Here is a 20045-nt window from a genome sequence, read left to right on the forward strand (position 1 = left end):
ATCTGCTGGATCATGGAAAAAGCAAGAGAGTTCCAGAAAAACATCTATTTCTCCTTTATTGACTATGCCAAAGCCTTTGACTGTGTGGATCACAATAAACTGTGGAAAATTCTGAAAGAGATGGGACTACCAGACCACCTGACCTGCCTCTTGAGAAATCTATATGCAGGTCAGGAAGCAACAGTTAGAACTGGACATGGACCAACAGACTGGTTCCAAATAGGAAAAGGAGTACATCAAGGCTGTATATTGTCACCCTGCTTATTTAACTTCTATGCAGAGTACATCATGAGAAACGCTGGGCTGGAAGAAGCACAAGCTGGAATCAAGATTGCCGGGAGAAGTATCAATAACCTAAGATATGCAGATGACACCACCCTTATGGCAGAAAGTGAAGAGGAGCTAAAAAGCCTCTTGATGAAAGTGAAAGAGGAGAGTGAAAAAGTTGGCTTAAAACTCAACATTCAGAAAATGAAGATCATGCATCTGGTCCCATCACTTCATGGGAAATAGATGGGGAAACAGTGGAAACAGTGTCAGACTTTATTTTTGGGGGCTCCAAGATCACTGCAGATGGTGACTGCAGCCATGAAATTAAAAGACGCTTACTCCTTGGAAGGAAAGTTATGACCAACCTAGATAGCATATTCCAAAGCAGAGACATTACTTTGCCAACAAAGGTCTGTCTAGTCAAGGCTGTGGTTTTTCCTGTGGTCATTTATGGATGTGAGAGTTGGACTGTGAAGAAGGCTGAGTGCTGAAGAATTGATGTTTTTGACCTGTGGTGTTGGAGAAGACGCTTGAGAGTCCCTTGGACTGCAAGGAGATCCAACCAGTCCATTCTGAAGGAGATCAGCCCTGGGATTTCTTTGGAAGGAATGATGCGAAAGCTGACACTCAAGTACTTTGGCCACCTCATGTGAATTGTTGACTCATTGGAAAAGACTCTGATGCTGGGAGGGATTGAGGGCAGGAGGAGAAGGGGACAAACAGAGGATGAGATGGCTGGTTGGCATCCCTGACTCAATGGACGAGAGTCTGAGTGAACTCCGGGAGTTGGTGATGGACAGGGAGGCCTGGCGTGCTGCGATTCATGGTGTCGCAAAGAGGCGGACACGACTGAGCAACTGAACTGAACTGAAGAAGATATTCTATGCAAATAGAAATCAAAAGAAAGCTGCAATAGCAATATTCATATCAGACAAAATAGGCTTTAAAATAAAGATAGTTATAAGAGACCGTGGACACTGCATAAAGATCAAACGATCAATCCAAGAAAAAGATATAACAATTGTAAATATATACATACGCAACATAGGAATATTTCAATATATAAGGCAAATGTGAACAGCCATAAAAGGAGAAATCAACAGTAACATAACAGTAGTGGGGGACTTTAACACCCCACTTTGATCAATGGAGAGATCATCCAGACAGAAAATGAATAAGAAAACATAGGCTTTAAATGACACCCAAGGCTGGATGGGCTTAATTGATATTTATAGAGCATTCCATCCAAAAGCAGCAGAGTACACATTCTCAAATGCACGTAGAGCATTCTCCAGGATTGATCACATGCTGGGCCACAAAGTGTGCCTCAGTAAATTCAAGAAAATTGAAATCATGTCAGGCAACTTTTCCAGTCACACTGCTTTGAGATTAGGAATCTAACTGCAAGGAAAAAAACTGTAAAAAACACAAACACGTGGAGATTAAACTATATGCTACTAGACAACCAATTGATCACTTAGGAAATCAAAGAGGAAATCAAAAAAATTATGTTTGACCTTTAAAAAAATTAGAACATTTCTAAGGTGGAGATGGTATCTAGGACAACTGTATTGTGAAGAGGGGAGAGTAGTGTGACATAATTGTTGGTAAGGTTTCTACATTTCACTTGAAATAGTAAAATTCTGATATTGGTAGATTGGGAGGAATTAAATACATAATTTGTAATACCTAGAGTAAGCACTAAAAAACTGTAATGCAAAATAGACTTAAAGAGCTATAGATTAAATTATATTAGTAAAAACTCAGGATAGTCCATAGGAAGACAGGAAAGGAGAAACAGGCATGATAAACAGAATATAAAACAAAGCAACAGACTTAAATCCTAACATATAAATAAATTACATTAAATGTAAATGGTTTAAACAGAGCTATTGAATATTTCTGGAAATGATAAAAACCATGACCCAATTATATGTTTCTACAAAAAGATCACTTCAAATGTAATGATATATTACATCATGCTGAAGATTACTTATCATATAGTTTATAGTAAGTCTCATACTTCATGGTGCCATTGCAGAAGCTTTGCCATTAGAATTAGGTCTTAGACTATAACTTTCCTGTCAGTGCTTCTATTCAACAATTAAAAAAAAACAAAGAAGAATTAAGAGACGCAGTTGTTCCTTTTATTATTAGAAAATCAGGAGATTTGCCAAACTTAGAACTGTTACTAGTTCAGCAAGTTTGCTGGATATAAAATCAACCTAAAAACTACCCAATTCTCTAGTAAAAAGTTAATTTGAAAATATGATAGGAATAAAGTTCTTTTTTATATTAGCAGCAGCAACAACGCCAAGAAGAATCCTAAGATTATACCTATAGAAAGTTTGTAAGATCTTAAGAAAATTTCAGAGCAGAATTGAGGGACATAAAAGATGACCTGAAATGATGCGATATACCATTATGATCTTGGGTTGGGATGCTTAACATTGTAACAGTGTCCCCATTGATCTGTAAATTCACTGCATTTCCATTTACTATTCCTGTCTCTACCTTTTTTGTTTTTTTGAATTGATGCTAAATTTTACTTGCAAGCAAAAGTCTATGAAGAACCAAAATATTCCTGAGTAGGGAGAATGTCTACTCAAGAATAGGAGAGGGGTGGGGTCCCTGCTTTAGTGATTAAGTTGTAGGCACATGTGCAGAGAAATAGACCAGCAGAATAGAATAGGAACCTCAGATGTAGCATCACAAATCCCTGGGTAAAGCATGGACTGTACAATAAATATTTCGAAGATTATTGGTTATTCCCAGGGGGGAAAATGAAATAAACATAGATCTTGACTTCTCACCTAATGATTAATTCCAGGTAGATGACAGTTGTAAATGTAATAAGCAAAACTTTAAAGGCTATAGAATGCTGGATCAGAGAATGTCTTTGACTTCAGAGTAGGAAGCATTTCTTCAATAAGACTGTGTAAGGAAAAACTATAAAGGAAAAGATGGACAGATGTGACTACCTACAATCCAGCAGCAGAACACCTTTTAATATTAAAGATACCATACACAAAGGGGAAGAGATGAGCTTTGGGCTCAGAAAAGCTACATTCAATTTGCAAAGCTTACAAAGGCTTAGAAACCAAAATGTATAAAGAACTTGCTGGTTCTTTATGTACACACTAGTGAGAGAGAGAACCTAATTGAAGGTAGGCAAAATACATGACTGTCAGGGTAGTGTGTAATTTCCTTGGTTCTGTCTCGTCACAACAAAAATTTGAAGCGACGGACGTTAAAGCCCTAGGTGTGTCACAGTTCTCAGACAGTGTTACAGCTCCGTGTTACAGCTCAGTTTTATTTGGAAAATACATCCTCCAGGCATGAGGGCATGCTGACCCAAAAGCCGCGAAGTAGAGGGGGAGAGAGAGAGAAAGAGAGACAGTGCGCGCGGGAGAGAGACCCCGGGCCCTCTGGCTCCTCTTTTTATATGTTTTTCCTCCCCCTGGGCCTGCCCTATGTAACTTGGGCTAGTCAGGAGTGCTGTTTGTTCTACCTGAGGTCCTCACTGTGGTCCTCAGACCTTCCTTTGTTCTATTTTCGTGGGCTTTTCTCTTCCTTGTCTTTTAGCCACCACCATTCTGGACTCCTTTTTCCTATTCTAACCACCTAACATGACTAAGCCATATGGAGGAAAGGAAATTCATGAAATAAGTATTTGAAAAGAATTTCCACGTCACCAGGAGAATGAAAGCAATGAAGTAACATTATACATAAGTATATACATTTATTTTCTATACACAAATGCATATAAATTGAACAGTACCAAGTAAGGCAGTGGAGAGTATTATATTCTGCTGGTGGAGTGCTGTCAGTACCCCACCGTTCAGAAGGTTAAATTGTGCTGTCTGTGAAACTGCTAGGTGGCGTTTCACTGGGCTCCAGAGAGCTCTGGTCCTTTGTATCTCAGCACAAAAAGAATTCAGCAAGAGGCAAAGTAGTGGATAAGATGTGACTATTAGAGTAAGACACTTGTGGGGCTTACAAGTGGGTGGGTGAGAGAGTGACAAATGCTGAGAACTTACTGGGTTGCAGTTTTATAATCAAAGGAAAAGTAGGGAAGGGCAAAAGACCATCTGTCTCATTCTTGAGTAGACATCATGCTTTCATCATCAGCTCCTCCTCCAGATGGGGCAGGGGAGTTTTGTCCCTGCCTGGTCAAGCCAGGGCTGTCATGCTGCTATGGAAAAATTACTTCAGGTCTCAGTACAATGAGGGTCTTTCACTTTGGAGTGTCACCTTTCCATAAATCACTCTTTTCTTTATGCAGGCAGAGAGCATGTCCTAGGTATCGTTAACTTAGTTCACTAGGCAGGATGTGGGTCTCATGCCAGCATTGTTTTATTGTTTGGGGGCATGTCTCAGGCTTCGGTTGCATGGGTTTTGCCGCTAAGCAAGCCTGCTTGGTTTTGTGGTTAAGCAAGCCTGCTTTCTTCAGTGATCATTAACGTATTGTGGTCTTCCAGAGCCCCCTAAAGTTCCTCTCTATCTACACTCCTCAAATGGTATTTCTGAGCTATTTGATTATCCTACTCTACCCCTATCATCCACATACAAGGTAGTGTTATGAGGAAGTGAAGTATAAATGAATTTGAGCTGCAAACTCACCAACATGGATTTAGTTTTTTGTTGTTGTTGTTTTTTAATAAAAAGATTATTGAGTGAAAAACCAAATGGAAGATTGATATGTGTGATATGATTCCATTTATATAAAATTTAAAAGCCCACAAATAATACGTAGTTATGCTGCTGCTAAGTCACTTCAGTCGTGTCTGACTCTGTGTGACCCCATAGATGGCAGCCCACCAGGCTCCCCCGTCCCTGGGATTCTCCAGGCAAGAATACTGGAGTGGGTTGCCATTTCCTTCTGCAGGGGATCTTCCAGACCCCGGCATCGATCCAAGGTGTCCGGCGTTGCAAGGCAGATTCTTTACTTTCTGAGCCACCAGGGAAGCCCTTGCTGGGGAGGGGAAGAGGAACGGAATCTAAAAAATGTGCTCAGGGTACCCTCATATTTTATTTCTCTATTAATCAGAAAGTTACCTGTCTTAGTTATGTTGGAGCTCAGTGGTGGGTTTTTACTATAGTTGCTATTCTCTTGTATGTTTGAAATTATTCAAATAAAAATGCAATTAAAATTCTTAAAAGAGGTGTTTTTTAAGATTTTTTAAATGTAAAGTTTTAGTCATCTTGTTCAACTAGATGTGTTTGTGTGTGTATTTTAACTGTGGTGTCGTCTTACTTTTCTTTTCTAAAATTACGTGACACTTTATTTTTGTCTTCTGTCTACATTAGATTTTATATCACATTTTATTTATGCTTTATTTGCTTTTATGAACATACGATTGCCTAGTAAAACTGTCAACACCTTTAAAATGGTGATTATTACCCAGTTTAATTTTACATTGTTTTTGTTGCCCTGCTAAAAGGATTTCTAAACAGTTGTGGTAATTATAAAGTTCAAAAGCTAGGGTAGATATCCATTAAAGTTCATACACAAGCTACACACAACTGCACATTTTAATTGTTCCTAACAATGATTGTATTGAAGTGATAATACAACTCTACTTAATAACTGGGTTTCTGCACTTAAATTTATTTCACAGAATTTTTTGGGGGGAAGCCTTTAATCTTCATCTTTGTTCATTCTATAAATGATCCTTTTGTGAACTTGTGTAACAGATTTTAAGATTGCTGTTTGTTAGGCAACAGTGAGTGAAAAACATATACCCATGTGACTGCCTGGCTTTGGCAAATTCTGATGTGAAAAATGAAGTAACAGCTTTGGGAAATAGTTTGGAGGGCCTGCATGGACTCATTTTGGAAAGGGAAGAAATGACATACTGTGGAGAAAGATGTTGGAAGGTTTTTTTAAAATAATAAAAACAGTATAAATTATGTATTATTGAAATTTAATAAAATAATTTAAGATTTACTGGGGTTTTTTGAGAAGTAGGTATTAGGAATACTTTGGTGTCAGGAGAGGAATGTATCCCTTAAAAATAGATGAATTTTCTTTTGTCATTTTATTATAATTTATTATTTATAATATATTAAAACTGCCTGTATGAAACAGCATAACTCTTAAACCTCACATTTCTCAAATGTTTATGCCTGGTGGTCTACTTGACATTTCAAACATTGCAAGACTTAGAATCTTATTAATAATGTGTTCTTAATTTTATATGTAGTTTTTTATTGGCAGTTACTACTTATCCTTTGTGAGGAGGGCATGACGACCCACTGCAGTGGGGAATCCCCGTGGACAGAGGAGCCTGGTGGGCTACAGTCCATGGGGTCGAAAAGTGTGGGACGTAACTGAGTGACTAAGCACAGCACTTATCCTTTGTACACAACTGATATATTCACGATTGGTGTCTGGCACTAGTACGGTCACTACTGTTTGACTTGGTTGCATTTTACCACTTCAGAGAAATAAATAGTAGTGTACTTGGCCTATAAATGGAAAGTAAAAGTAAAAACAAAAAGCCCTTTAAAATGTGAATATACTATTGTGTGGAGAAGGCAATGGCACCCCACTCCAGTACTCTTGCCTGGAAAATCCCATGGATGGAGGAGCCTGGTGGGCTGCAGTCCATGGGGTCGCTAAGAGTCAGACACAACTGAGCGACTTCACTTTGACTTTTCACTTTCATGCATTGGAGAAGGAAATGGCAACCCACTCCAGTGTTATTACCTGGAGAATCCCAGGGACGGGGGACCCTGGTGGGCTTCTGTCTATGGGGTCGCACAGAGTCAGACATGACTGAAGCAACTTAGCAGCAGCAGCAGCAACGTACTGTTGTGTATGAAAGCATCATTTTAAAAACATAAGCCAATAACTGAATTCATGTGGATTTTCAGAGTAGAAGGAACTTTAAAAAATTAATTAGTCTGGTAATCTCATTTTACAAATCATAATAACTAATATTTATTGAGACCCTATCAGGGCAACATTTAGCACTTTTTATATGCTATTTAACCCTCTGCTTCTGTTGTATCTGTTTTACAGTGAATGCAATTTAGACTTGGGGATATTAAGTATTTTGCCAAAAATAACATGAACTCGGTCTCTCCAACACCCAAGTGTGTGAACTTGTGCCAGGTGCTGGTCAGAGATGAGTGAACTCCTTTTAGTGTCACCTGGTGAGCTTTGCCTGATGCCACGTGTCACTCGGAGCCAGCATGTTTAGATTCCACTTTTGTTTCTATTATTTATGAGGTGTAATTTGTTTTCTTTAGTACAACGCTTCATCTCAGCAGCAAAGAGAAATTATTAAAAGTAGGAGTCTGGACAGGCGGCTGCAAGAACCAATAGTATTGTCAAAGTGGAGACATAGCACCATTGTGCTGGACGCCAATGACAAGGTAGGACATTCTGAGAAAATAAATCTGTTGAGAACTTGGGCAAGTTCTTTATGCTTTATTTTCTTCTTTGTTGAGTCTCATGCCTTGGTGGTGACTGTTTTATTGCATGCCATATCTGTTTGTCCCAGAGTGGGGATTGGTTTTGAAGTTTTCTGGTTTTTGACTTATGGCATAATGATGTATGTATACCTGATAACATTTGGGCCTGGTGGGTGATAGATTTTTTTCATAATCTCATTTTAAATTCACACATCATTATTGTTTGTCTTCAGTTTCTAAGAGATTTAATGGTAAAGACATTTAATTAACTTTCCCATCCCAGGAAGATTGAAAGCCTGCTCCTCCTGTTTCCCTAACAGCTCTCTGCTCAAAGTGCTTCTGAGAAGTCTTGTTCTCTGTTTGAAATAGGGAGTGGATTTTGATGCAAACATGAGATTGGAAAAGCGGTAGAATTTTTAACTTCCTTGTGAGTTACATCTTTACCTTGTGACCTCAAGTCCGGTGATAGAATAGGAACTTACTACAGATTTATAGACATCAGACATACTGATGTTAAAGTGGTGCTGATGAAGTGAGAGTGGCAGTAACACCCTAAAACTGAAATATTTGGCACTGGGGACTCTCTATTTTACCAACAGGATTCTCCTTCGGCATAGTTAATAGGTTTCCTGCATTTGCAGGCACGTTAGTGAAAGCAGGAGGCCCTCTCCTGAGGCATATTTCTCTGTGTTTGGATACTTTGAGTCCTAAATTCATTTTTAAATTGTCTCTATCAGTCAGTCAAATAAGAACTTCTAATTTCTATTTGTAAGGATATTAGGTGGTGGAGTGTAGAGGGCATATTAAAGGAATGAAATTCTGGAGTCTGTGCTATTGAAGGCTTGGAAATATATTAGAATTTAAGTTAACCTATATAGGTAAGAGTCCTAGAGATTTTATTAATAATAGAAAAATTCATTTAACTATAAGAACCAGATTACACTTCATTGTATACAAAAAACTCCTGTACTGTATGTGATGAATGCTCTAATGCCCAAGCTATGGTTGAACCAACTCTATTGCATCATCCAGTGAACTCTAGAATAAAAAGGATGCTTTTTTTGCTGGTGTAGACTTAAAATTTCTTACCTCTTTGTAATCTTTCTTGAGATTCATTTTCAGTATATTATTAGAATAACATGTGGAGTTCTTATTTCATATCCTTTTTTATCTAATTGTTTCAGAATATGATAACGTGATTTTCTTGAGACTAGACTTATTTTTGTAGAAATGGCTTTTTCCCCTCTACCTTTATAAATGGGAATCTTAGATAATTATTTCATCAGATAAACTCTGTTACTTATCATCATCTTCTAGTATATATGTTTTTAAGATTCAAGATTATAAAAGAGGGACTATACCAGAACAACCTGGTGGACTAATACAAGGGGTAAAATCTGCATAACTTGAAAAGTAATCATAGAAACCTAATACTGTGTGGCAAATGTTGTTACAATGCTATAGGTCCTAATTCAGTTGCCAGACAACCTTGAAGGAAGTAGGTGAGGGTATGTAGTTACCACTCATTTTATTCAGTTACTTATTTTCTAGTTTATGGGTCATCAAATCTTCCGTCTTTTTCTCACACTGTTTTAATATTAAGCACTCTTTGAGAAGTCAAGAAGTGGAAAAGCAAAACTTCTGAAGCTGTCGAAAAAAATACTTAAATGAGGCTAAACTGTCATTTGGACATTAAATGTAATTTCTTTTTATAAAGAAATATTTGATATGATTTTAATGTTTTCTCTATTTATATGTAGGCCTTGGATGTTTGCTTTTAAGGTTGTCCCTTCAGGAATTCTTCCTGTAAAATTTCACTGCTGCCTAGTTTCTGTATTTACAAATTGTATAGGTTATGAACCTGAAGACTTTTTTCCAAGTAAATGGATGTTGAATTAACGGTTTTGTATTGTGATTTAATAAAAATTCCCAGGCTCATCACCAGTATTTTATCCAGTTTCATAAGTATAGAAAAGTAGATGATACAGATGTGAAGATGAATGTCCAGAGAAATTATCTGGCTTTATCGGAAAGTTAATAATAGATGTTGGCATATGATTTTCCTAATTCTCTTTTCCTGAAATTATTCAAAGCTTCTAGGAGAACAGAGAACATTTAAATGGAACTTGGCTGTTGGTACCAATAAAATGTTTCTTTGGTCCTATCCTCCATGAATAGTGTTACAAATACCTGAGGTAGAAATCACATACCATTCTAATATTGACAAAGCAGAATTTCTTTGAGAATGCACATTATTGGCTTCCTTCTATTATACTCTTGTAGGCTTAGATTTTAAAATATTCCTTTTTTTTCGGGTGAGTTATTAATCTGCAAATCTGAGGTTTCTTCTTTGCATACTAAAAAAAAATCTTTGTTTATTTCAAATAACTGGGGTTAGCTATAAATTATATTAAATATTAATAGCAGTTTAATTAAATACAAGTTCTCATTCTGGCAGTTGCCAAGTAGTTCCTGTGAGTGTTCTGTGCCAAATCCTACCAGGATTCACACCAAGAGCAAATTAACATGTTGACTGTTAACATTTTTATCCACAAGTGTGCAGATTTTATTTATTTTAAATATGGTTAATTTAAGCTGATGCAGCATCATGATTTTAAGGCAGCATGCCTCATTTCTTTTGAGTAATCCTGTATATGATATTTAAGTTTATAGTAATTGGTACAAAATATGCCATATTTTATAAACTTTATGACATCTGTAGTTTTCACATCTGTACCATATTAGTTTCATAGCTAAATATAGAAGGGAAGTAACTAGGAAAAAATTTTTCTCAGCCTCCCTTATTAAGCTCTCCTTCTATGAGTAGAGGGAGAAATACAATTATATGAAATAGAGTAACATTTTTCATTACTTATTTTTTGTAGGAATCTCCATCTGCCTCAAAACCCTGCTATCCTGAACATGAGTCTTCTCCCTCTTCACCAAAGCACCAAGATACAGTTAGTATGATAGCAGCAAGTAGAAAATATAGTCCAATTATTTCAATCAGTTTCAGCAAATTAATTTTCTCTTAAGTGTAATGTTTAAATATCTCTTGAGCTTCTATAAAATTTCATTGGTCTCTCAAAAAATAACCAGATAATAGGTTTAAATTAAAAATTAAATTAATTAAATTTTTAATTAATTAAAAATTAATTAAATTTTACTGATTTAAAAATTCTCTGCTTTGTGCAAAATATGGTACCTTCATGATCAACTTGTATACCATATTTATAAGGGATGAATTTATGTTTGGCTTTTGAACATAAATGTTAAAGTCCCTGGAGAATACTATCAAGTTTACACATTACCCTTTCTTCCTCAGGCCAACAGTCCAAAGGTAAGAAGCACCCTCCTCCTTATTAACGAGCTTAGATGCCCTTTTCCCTTCTAAACCGTCAGATGCATCACCCAGCCTATGCCAGGTAATATTGGCAGTACCTAACTCAACCTGAGGTTTCTCCTAAGCTTGGAAAACCGCCGGTGACTTCTCTTCACTCTTAACGATGGAGAAATTCTACTTGACCTCAATGTTTGCAGGACCTCCCTCCCCAAGTCTTCCTGCAATTTGCTGCTCCTCCTCTTCCCCTCCAGTGGCTCCATTTCCTTTCAGAAAGGGGGACTAAACTCTGTGTTGAGGTCTGCGAGGCTGTGCCTGTCCTGGGTCCTCAGCCCCGCTCACTTGTTCTCACTGCCCTCTGGCTCTTCAGCTCCAGGGCCTTCATGTACTGAAACCCGTGTCCCTCATATCTTTGTCCAGTCAACTTCTAGGTCATTCCTTAGAGCTTGGTTCAGACTCAGAATTTTATTCTAATCCTCTAGATTTGGTCAGATTTCCCTGTAGTGGATTTCCCTGGTGGGTCAGTAAAGGATCTGCCTGTAATGCAGGAGATCTGGGTTCAATCGCTGGGTCGGGAAGATCTCCTGGAGAAGGGAATGGCTACCCATTCCAGTAGTCTTGCCTGGGAAATTCCATGGACAGAGCGTGGCGGGCAACAGTCCATGGGGTCACAAAAAGTCGGACAGGACTGAGCCACTATCATTTTCACTTTCATACTTTCCCTGTAGTCCTCTTCATAGCATTTAAGTATATGTTATTTGATTCCATAAAATAGAGCAACTCTTTTCATTTCTTATTTCTTGTAGGAGCTTCCAACCCTTAGTTAATGTCTTCCCCACTAGACAAAGGAGAGCTTTCTTAGAGCAGAACCAGAGTACTCAGTGCAGTAGAGTTTTGCTGTTCCAGGGAGTTTTGCCGAATGAAGAAATAAAATTTGTAAAGTTTTTTAAAAAACAAACTTTCATTGTTATTTCCTTAATTTTAAGGAATAAACTTTATTAGGATACTTCTGATTTCCTAGGGACCCAGATTTTCACAGATGGTGCTTTCCTTTTACAGGCTCTTCCTCCCTTCCCTGAGCAAGTCTGGTCTTTTGATTCGTCTAACATGTTGTCCACCTGTCCTTCTGATGTTGCTCAGAAGGTTTCATTGCCTACCCTGCTCCTTGGCTTCTCTGCACTTACAGTTAATCCTGAGCTGACTTGGAGGAGGACTCTGTAGGTCCTGCCCCCACTAACCTCAGCATAACAGTTCTCTGAGTTGCAAGTCATTGACTGCATCCATGGAGTGAAAGTTACCTTGTGTTCCCCCATCTCCCTGCTGAGAGTTTAAACTGCAAAGGGACTCATAGGGATAGATAGGGGCTGTTTTCTCCTTTTTTCTTTTACATTGTTTAACACAGTCCTGGGTACGTAAACATCAAATAAAGATAAAAGTAAATGTGATTTTAGTGGTTTTGTCAATAATTATTGTATGAACCTAAGGTACTGTTACTACAGTATCTTAATTTATCCATCTATCTAGAAAAAGGAAAACCTTTTTAAACTAAAGTATGGGTAATGTATAACTTCTAAGAAGACCTTTTATAAATTATTTATATTTTGGTAAAAGGGAATTTCTAGGTAATCCTAGAAACATGAGTTTATAAATGTCCCACGTAGGTTACAAAGGACTGTTTGCAGCTTTTTCCCCCAGGCAGTTATCCTTTCTCAAGGGTTTGCCAAGCACCCTGACTGTCTGGACTCAGGGTCCCCTCTCATGGCTGTGGCAGGGAACTACCTCACCAGGATTCTGTTTCGTTCTTTATTTGCTTGCATGTGGGGGGAAAAAAAAACAACTCTGTTAATTTTGCCTAAGGCTATTCTGTTTTCTCATAAGTGTAGAGTGTCCTTCCCCCCATCCCCCAGTTCAGCACCCTCCAACTGCCCCCACGCCCAGAGGCTTCTGTCCCCTGAATATCTTCCTCAGCCTCTGCTCCCTGTCCTCCACTCGTACTGTTTGAACTGAGTCTTTTACCTGTCTTTCCCACTCTTACCCAGTTAATATGAGCAAATATCTTCTTAGTTCTTTGACTTAAAATCTGGTTGGCATAAAGCCTTAGTGGTAAGAAAAAAGAAGCTACAAATGTAGAAATGAAACTGACACTGTTAGTGTTAGTTACTTGGTGTCATCTTTAAATCTCTGCAAATTGCCCAGCTACCTCTCAAATCTCTCTCTTTTTTTTTAAATTAAAACTGTATTGAAATATAACTAACATACTGTACCATTCACCCATTTAAACTGTACAGTTTGGTGGTTGTTAGTATTAATATATTCAGATACATGAAACTATTGTTACACTTATTTAGAATATCTTCATCACCTTGAAAAGAAGTACTCATCTGTCATGACCCCTTCTACCTCCACACTCCATCAAGCCCTAAGCAGCCAGTAATTACTTTATATCTCACTAGATTTGCCTGTTCTGGTCCTTTCATATGAATAGAATCATATAATACGTGGTCTTTTTTTACAAGCTTTGTTCACTTGCATATAATGTCTTCATTCCGTCTCTTCTAATCAAAACAGATTAAAATTTCATCCGTTAATACAAATTTTAAACATGTTCATTTTTTTCTTGTTCTTTCCAGTTTTCAAATACATTGTTTTTCATAGTCACCTGAAGTCCTTTTTAGAAATAGGTAGTCTATACATCTTTTAAAAAATTGATAATATTTCTCTACAGTATGACTAGAGCATGGATTCAGTAGGATTTTGTAGGCTGATCTAAAGACCTAATCTCTATTTGTCCCAATGTACCTATGAGAATATGCATTTTAAAGTTTTCAGTTACTAAATAGTGAATACAATTTTGAATATATAATTTGGAAACAAGCTTTGACCTTATGTTTTCAAATAATGGTATTAAAGTGCTTGATCCACTTTGGAGCAAAGGACATTTCAACACGTTCTTTAACAAGTGTGTTTAGTGGATAGATTGTCTTAATTTTTTTCCATTGAACATGATTTAGACATTAATTTTTTTTAAATAAAACTGGTTCTTTAAACATTTTTTTAATCTAGGTGAAACTCACTTAACATAAAATTAGTCATTAACTATTTTAAAGTTTGTAATTCAGTGGCTTTAGTGTATTTACAATATGTGCCTAGTTTTAGGACGCTTTCATCAGGAGACCCCTACCCATCAAGCAGTCACTGTACATTTCCCTGCCCCTTCTCCCGTCCCCGCAGTAAGCTCTAGTTTGAAGATCTGTATGGATTTACCTGTCCTGGAAGTTTCATTACAGTGGTTCTTTTTTGACATTATATTCTTCCTCTGTGTGGAAAGAATCTTTTTATTACATTATTATAAGATGATTAACTGAAGATAAAAGTTTTCTTGGGAGATATTGATTTTGATATTAACAGTTATTACCCAAAATTGGGAAATGTTTACTTTACTAAATGAATGCAAAATCAGTTACAAATTCTGGAGCCTGCAAAGAGGTTATGAACCTGTGGAAGTTTTCCCAGATTACTCAACGGAACAAATATTTGATTGTTTTCTTGCCTTATTAGGTTAAGACAATCTTATTACAGTCTTTTTGGTTCAACCTTAACCAATTTTACTAGTTCTTAGTAAAACTTTCCTGCTTATTTTCAACTTGAAGTTTCCTTTGGAAACTTTGGAGTATCAGCATATTTAGACTAAGAAATATTTGTGTGTGAGTATGGACAGTTTTTAGAGGGCTAAGAAATATTTGTGTGAGTATGGACAGATTTTAGAGGACCTAACAAAGTTTTTATGAAGTTATTTTAGTAAGCTACACAAACACATTGATGGACTTTGATCCTAAGTGGAGAAAAGTACACCAAATAGTATGAAAAATCTGTCTAAATTCCTTTTTCCAAAGCTCACACCTGGATAGTCAAACCTGTATCCTCCTGCTCATCACTTTTATGTCAGATGCAGAACTTCAGTGTTTAAGAGCTAAAGCTTTATTTTCTCCATCACTGACCTTCTCTTACATGTCTTTTTTTAATGCCTTCTTTTATTATTAAATTTTATTTTTTGGCTGTAGCACACAGCATCCAGGATCTTAACTTCCTGACCAGGGATCAAACCCACACCCCCTGCAGTGGAAGAGAGGAGTTATTTGTTTGTTTTTGGCTGCGCTGGGTCTTTGTTGCTCTGCACAGGCTTTCTCTAGTTGCAGTGCGCAGGAGCTACTCTAGTTGCAGTGTGCCAGCTTCCCACTGTGGTGGCTTCTCTTGTTTTGGGGCACAGGCTCTAGGTGCACGGGCTCCTACTGTTGTGGCATGCAGGATCTGCGTTGTGGCATGCAGGATCTGCATTGCGGCATGCGGGATCTTTCTTTGTTGCTCTGTGGCACGTGGGGGTCTTCCTGAACCAGGAATGTAACCCATGTGCCCTGCGTTGGCAGGTGAATTCTTAACCACTGGACTCAGGGAAGTCCCTCTCTTACATTTCTTAGTAGTGTGATAGCACAGCTACTTTGTTCTTTAATTACTGACCTTCCATCACTGACCTTCTCTTATATTTCTTTTCTTAATGCCCTCTTTTATTTTATTTAATTTTATTTTTTGGCCGCACCACACAGCTACTTTGTGGGTTAATTACTTCAATAAATATATATTGAGCCCCAGGTTGCTGCTAGCCACTGTGCTGGGTGCTGTCATACAGCGATGAGCACAGCAGATCTAGTTCCAGCATACAGCCTGATAGAGGGTGAGTAAATTATATGTAATAGTGCTTTGCATTAAATGCAACACAGTAGGTGAACGAGGGGCCGTAGTCATAGGTGGAGGAGCTCCTACTTGAGGGGTTGGGAAAGCTCCTCTAGAGAATGCCTGGTGGTCCTGTGGTAAGACCCTATGCATCCAATGCAGGAGGGACAGATTCAGTCCCTGGTCGGGGAATTAAAATCCCACATGCTGCTTGTCGCTGCCAAAAAGTGAAAAACAACAACAAAGAGCGTTCTTGACGCTGAGGGACCCCCCTCTACCCAGCTGCTTGAGCTTGGGAGATTCCCAGCTCTTCCCTCTTCCCATCCCTGTCAGCTCTGTCTTCTGAATAATTCTCACATTTGGCCCCTGTTCACTCCTTCACTGGAGAAGGGAATGGCAACCCACTCCAGTATTCTTGCCTGGAGAATTCCATGGACAGAGGAGTCTGATGGGCTACAGTCCACAGGGTCGCAAAGAGTTGGACACGACTGAGCGACTAACACTTTGACTCGCTTACTGCCCTGGTCCAGGCCTGAGCGTCTCTTGTGGTAACTAGGAGTGTTCTGCTTGAGTCCATTGTCACCTGCGTCTGCTTCATTCTCTCCACTGCCTTTGTTTCTTGCTACTTCTCCACCTCAGTACGTGGAGAGAACTTACAGCTCTTGCAGCTGATGCTCCTTTGGCCTCTCTGGCCTCACCGGTTTGTCATCTCCACCCGCTGTGTTTCCATCTAGCTCCTCCTGGTCCTCAGTCTCTAGCAAGCTGCTCTGACCCCCTTCCTTCCTCACAGGGGGAGTTAGGGGTGCCTTTCTCACTGCACTTCTCGTTGGTGTGGTCATTGCTTTGCACCTGTATGCTTTGAATGTGGCAGATTTTGTTCTTACGTTCACGTTGAGTGCTTGCTCCTTAGAGCGTTAGTGCTTGGGTCTTGGTCCCTGTGAGAATTTCCTGGGTACTCTGGGCCCTGCCCTTGAACGATGTCTGCACAGGCACGGTTTTGTGCAGTATCGGTCCATTCACAGCTCAGGTAAGAATCCCTGATCCAGAGTGTTTTTTCATCCCTTAGGCTCTGGCCATCTGTCACTGCTGCTGTCCCTTCCGTTTCTCTTCCTGTTTTGATGCTGGCATTTCCGTCGTGTCTCTGCTTGTTCACCCACACTGTTCCAGCTTTGGCGTTTTTAGTAGGCTTATTCCTGCTCCTGTGCTTACACAACCAGGGCCCATCCTTTCAGATTAATGTTACTTAGTTTCTGGATCGTTGAAAGTTTTTTTTCCCCCCTTCTCTGCATTCTGAAATAGGGAATGTTCTTAATGTCCTGTGCATGCTTTTAACTGTGTAATTGATGTTTTTATTGAGAGGCAATAGAGAGTTCTTACAAAAAGAATCAGACTTGGCATATCTAAGGAGAGCCAACCTTAAGCTTTGTGAAAAAAATTTCAGTAGTGTGGATATTTCCCAAGTTCCCAGTGTACAAAAGTGATTAATAGAACAGTTAGTCAGCTTTGTCTATAGATGTGACTTTTTCTTATCAGACCAGGGAAATATTATCTTTTAGACATTAGTGAGAAAATACTTAATATTTATCTCCTGTACAAGAAAAATTTGGTTGTTTTTCCTAATTAAAGTACATTGAGAACATAGCTGAGGTATGAGTCAAATAGTTAGAAGTAAATTCTGAATTGGGAGTCTTTTTTCCCTGTGTGTGTATATCGTATGTATGTTTCAGTTGAAATAAAATTGACTGCTTTGTCCTGTGTGTACAGTGCTCATTAATGCTGATGATTGCTATAGGCATCAACTCATTTTGATTAAATTGATTTGAATATAGGAGGCGAGAGCAGTGAGAAGCCCTTCTTCAGTCCCACCTGGAAGGATGTTAAGATGATATTTAACTTGAGCACAGCGGCTTTTGCCTTCCTAGGGTGTGATGGTAAAGCTGTGTAACTGGGTTTTACATCCACTGACTAATAGGTGTAGTTAGTCTAGAGCCCAGTTCACCATGTGATCATATGTTTAATGGAGCATGTAGTGAATTCTTTATGCCACATTAAGGCCAATTCTATGCAGAGTACCAGTTACTTTATTAAATACAGTCACTGCATTTGTTCCACCTGGTTATTTTTATATTCTGACAAAGTGGGTATCTTAAATAATTTTCAGACTATAATGTTGTACAGTGACAACAGAATAAATAATTCCTTTTCTTGTGATATTTATCCTTATAGCATTGTATCCCTTGCTTTGAACAGAAAGTCATAAATCACTTTTCCAGTGCTGACTTGTAGCATTCATATGGAAATCTAGTTTGACTTTACCTTATGGCTGCTGTTACTTGAGAAGACCAAGTGCTTAATTATAAAAATAACTGAAAATAATTTTTTTAACTGAAAATAACTTTACAGAAGTATTAGAAAATTGTATTTTTAACATATTATACAACTAAACATATTACTACTGACTAATCTTTTCTTTTAAGCTAATATTAGAGTACCAGATCATTTTGATTCAGTTGTATGTAAGAATTTAGACCTCATTGCCTATATGAATGATGTATAAACAGTAATACCTCTGTTCCATACCATAGGGTCAAGAGAAATATGGATTATTAAATGTAACAAAAATTACTGAAAATGGAAAAAAGGTTCGGTAAGTACACAAATCATTAATGATATTTTTTATCTGATATAAATAAAAACTATATAAATTATATTCTAGTAGAAGTGATTAACAGTTTCAAAGCATTTCAGATGTATTTTCTAATACTATATATATATATATATATAAAAGATTGTTAGGAAGTGTAGCAAAAATTTTCTTTATCTTGACACATTTCTTAGGGTAAGGTTAAATTCAGAAATGATAAGGCAGGCGATTCAGAGCAACCATTAGCTTTATTAAAATTCTTTTCAATAAGTAATGAATGCACATGGCAAAACACAAAGGTATACAGAAGAGTCAAATCCAGTTACCAGCCATCAGTTCCCTCCCCAGAGACAACCAGTTAGGTCTAGTGAGATGGACTGTTTTCCACCAGAGATAGAATGAATATATATATATATATATATATATATATACACATTACACATACACACACACACACACCCCCCCCCACACACACACAAACACACATAGGTTACTTTTAACAATCTTTTAACAGTTTATCTTGGAGATGGTTCTGTTTCATTGCATGTACAATTGGCACATTGATTTTAACTGCTGCATGTTGATGATGTTGCTCAGTCGTGTCTGACTCTTTTGTGACCCTGTGGACTGTAGCCTGCCAGGCTCCTCTGTCCATGGATTTGTCAGGCAAGAATACTGGATTGGGTTGCCCGCCCCACGGATGGAACTCCTGCATTGGCAGGCAGATTCTTTCTTTCCCCAGAGCCACCTGGGAAGCCTATAGTTATATGGCTGTATCATAGTTTATTTAATTGTTCTTTGCAAGTATATGCCTGTCTATTGGTAGACATTTAGGACTTTTACATCTTTTGCTATTACAAACAGTATTACACTCCGTGTCTTGCACAGCTCATTTTGTGAGTATGTAGATATGCCTGTAGAATAAATTTTATAGAAGTGGAGTTGCTAAGCCATATGTAGTGGTCCCATTGATACAATTCCAGATTATACCTCAAGGTCCTCAGTCAGTCCCAACTTCCAGGAGCCTGGGTTTTCTCTGCACCTTTGTCAGTTCATTATGTTGTCAGACTCTTTGATCTTTGCTACTGGAGGTTAGAGAGAAATTGTATTTTTATTTGCGTTTCTTTTAGTGGTGTAGAGTGTCACAAACCGTATGTATTTCTTTGTTGTTGTTGTTGAATTATCAGTTTATACTCTGACTTTTTTTCTCTTGGATTGTTGGGTTTTTTTTTATCTAATTAATTCATTTTGGCTGCGCTGGCTCTTTGTTGCTGTGGAGGCTTTCTCCAGCTGCAGCAAGAGGGCACTACTCTGGCTACAGTGAACGCGCTTCTGATGGCAGTGGTTCTCGTGTTGTGGAGCACAGGCTCAGTAGCTGCGGTGCGTGAGCTTAGTTGCCCCACTGCTGTGGAATCTTCCCAGGCCAGGGATCTAACCTGTGTCCTTTGCATTGGCAGGCAGATTTTTATCCATTGCGCCACTGGGGAAGTCCAGGTTGTTGGCTTTTTGGGTAATGAATTTAGGAAATTAACTCTTTTTAAGTTACATTTTCTCTGATTTAAAAAAAAAAAAATGTTGAAATGCTGTGGTTTTTAGTGTCAATCTGTTTAAGAAACAGTTTAAAATTTACGTGTAGTCGAG

The 20045-nt window shown here is 38.1% G+C and overlaps 1 protein-coding gene across 15 annotated transcripts in view; it reads left to right on the plus strand.

Moving 5' to 3' along the window:
* The window catches only part of ARHGAP12 (Rho GTPase activating protein 12), a 118154-nt gene that overhangs the window by 70823 nt on the left and 27286 nt on the right, over window positions 1-20045 (plus strand). For 10 of the 15 annotated variants that reach the window (XM_059892723.1, XM_059892727.1, XM_010811140.4 and 7 more), the window contains 3 exon segments: window positions 7528-7653; window positions 10578-10652; window positions 18346-18407. In XM_059892723.1, coding sequence (XP_059748706.1) covers window positions 7528-7653; window positions 10578-10652; window positions 18346-18407 — 263 coding nt within the window. 15 annotated transcript variants of the gene reach the window in all.

This window comes from Bos taurus, chromosome 13 (assembly GCF_002263795.3).
Source record: "Bos taurus isolate L1 Dominette 01449 registration number 42190680 breed Hereford chromosome 13, ARS-UCD2.0, whole genome shotgun sequence".
Taxonomy (NCBI): Eukaryota; Metazoa; Chordata; class Mammalia; order Artiodactyla; family Bovidae; genus Bos; species Bos taurus.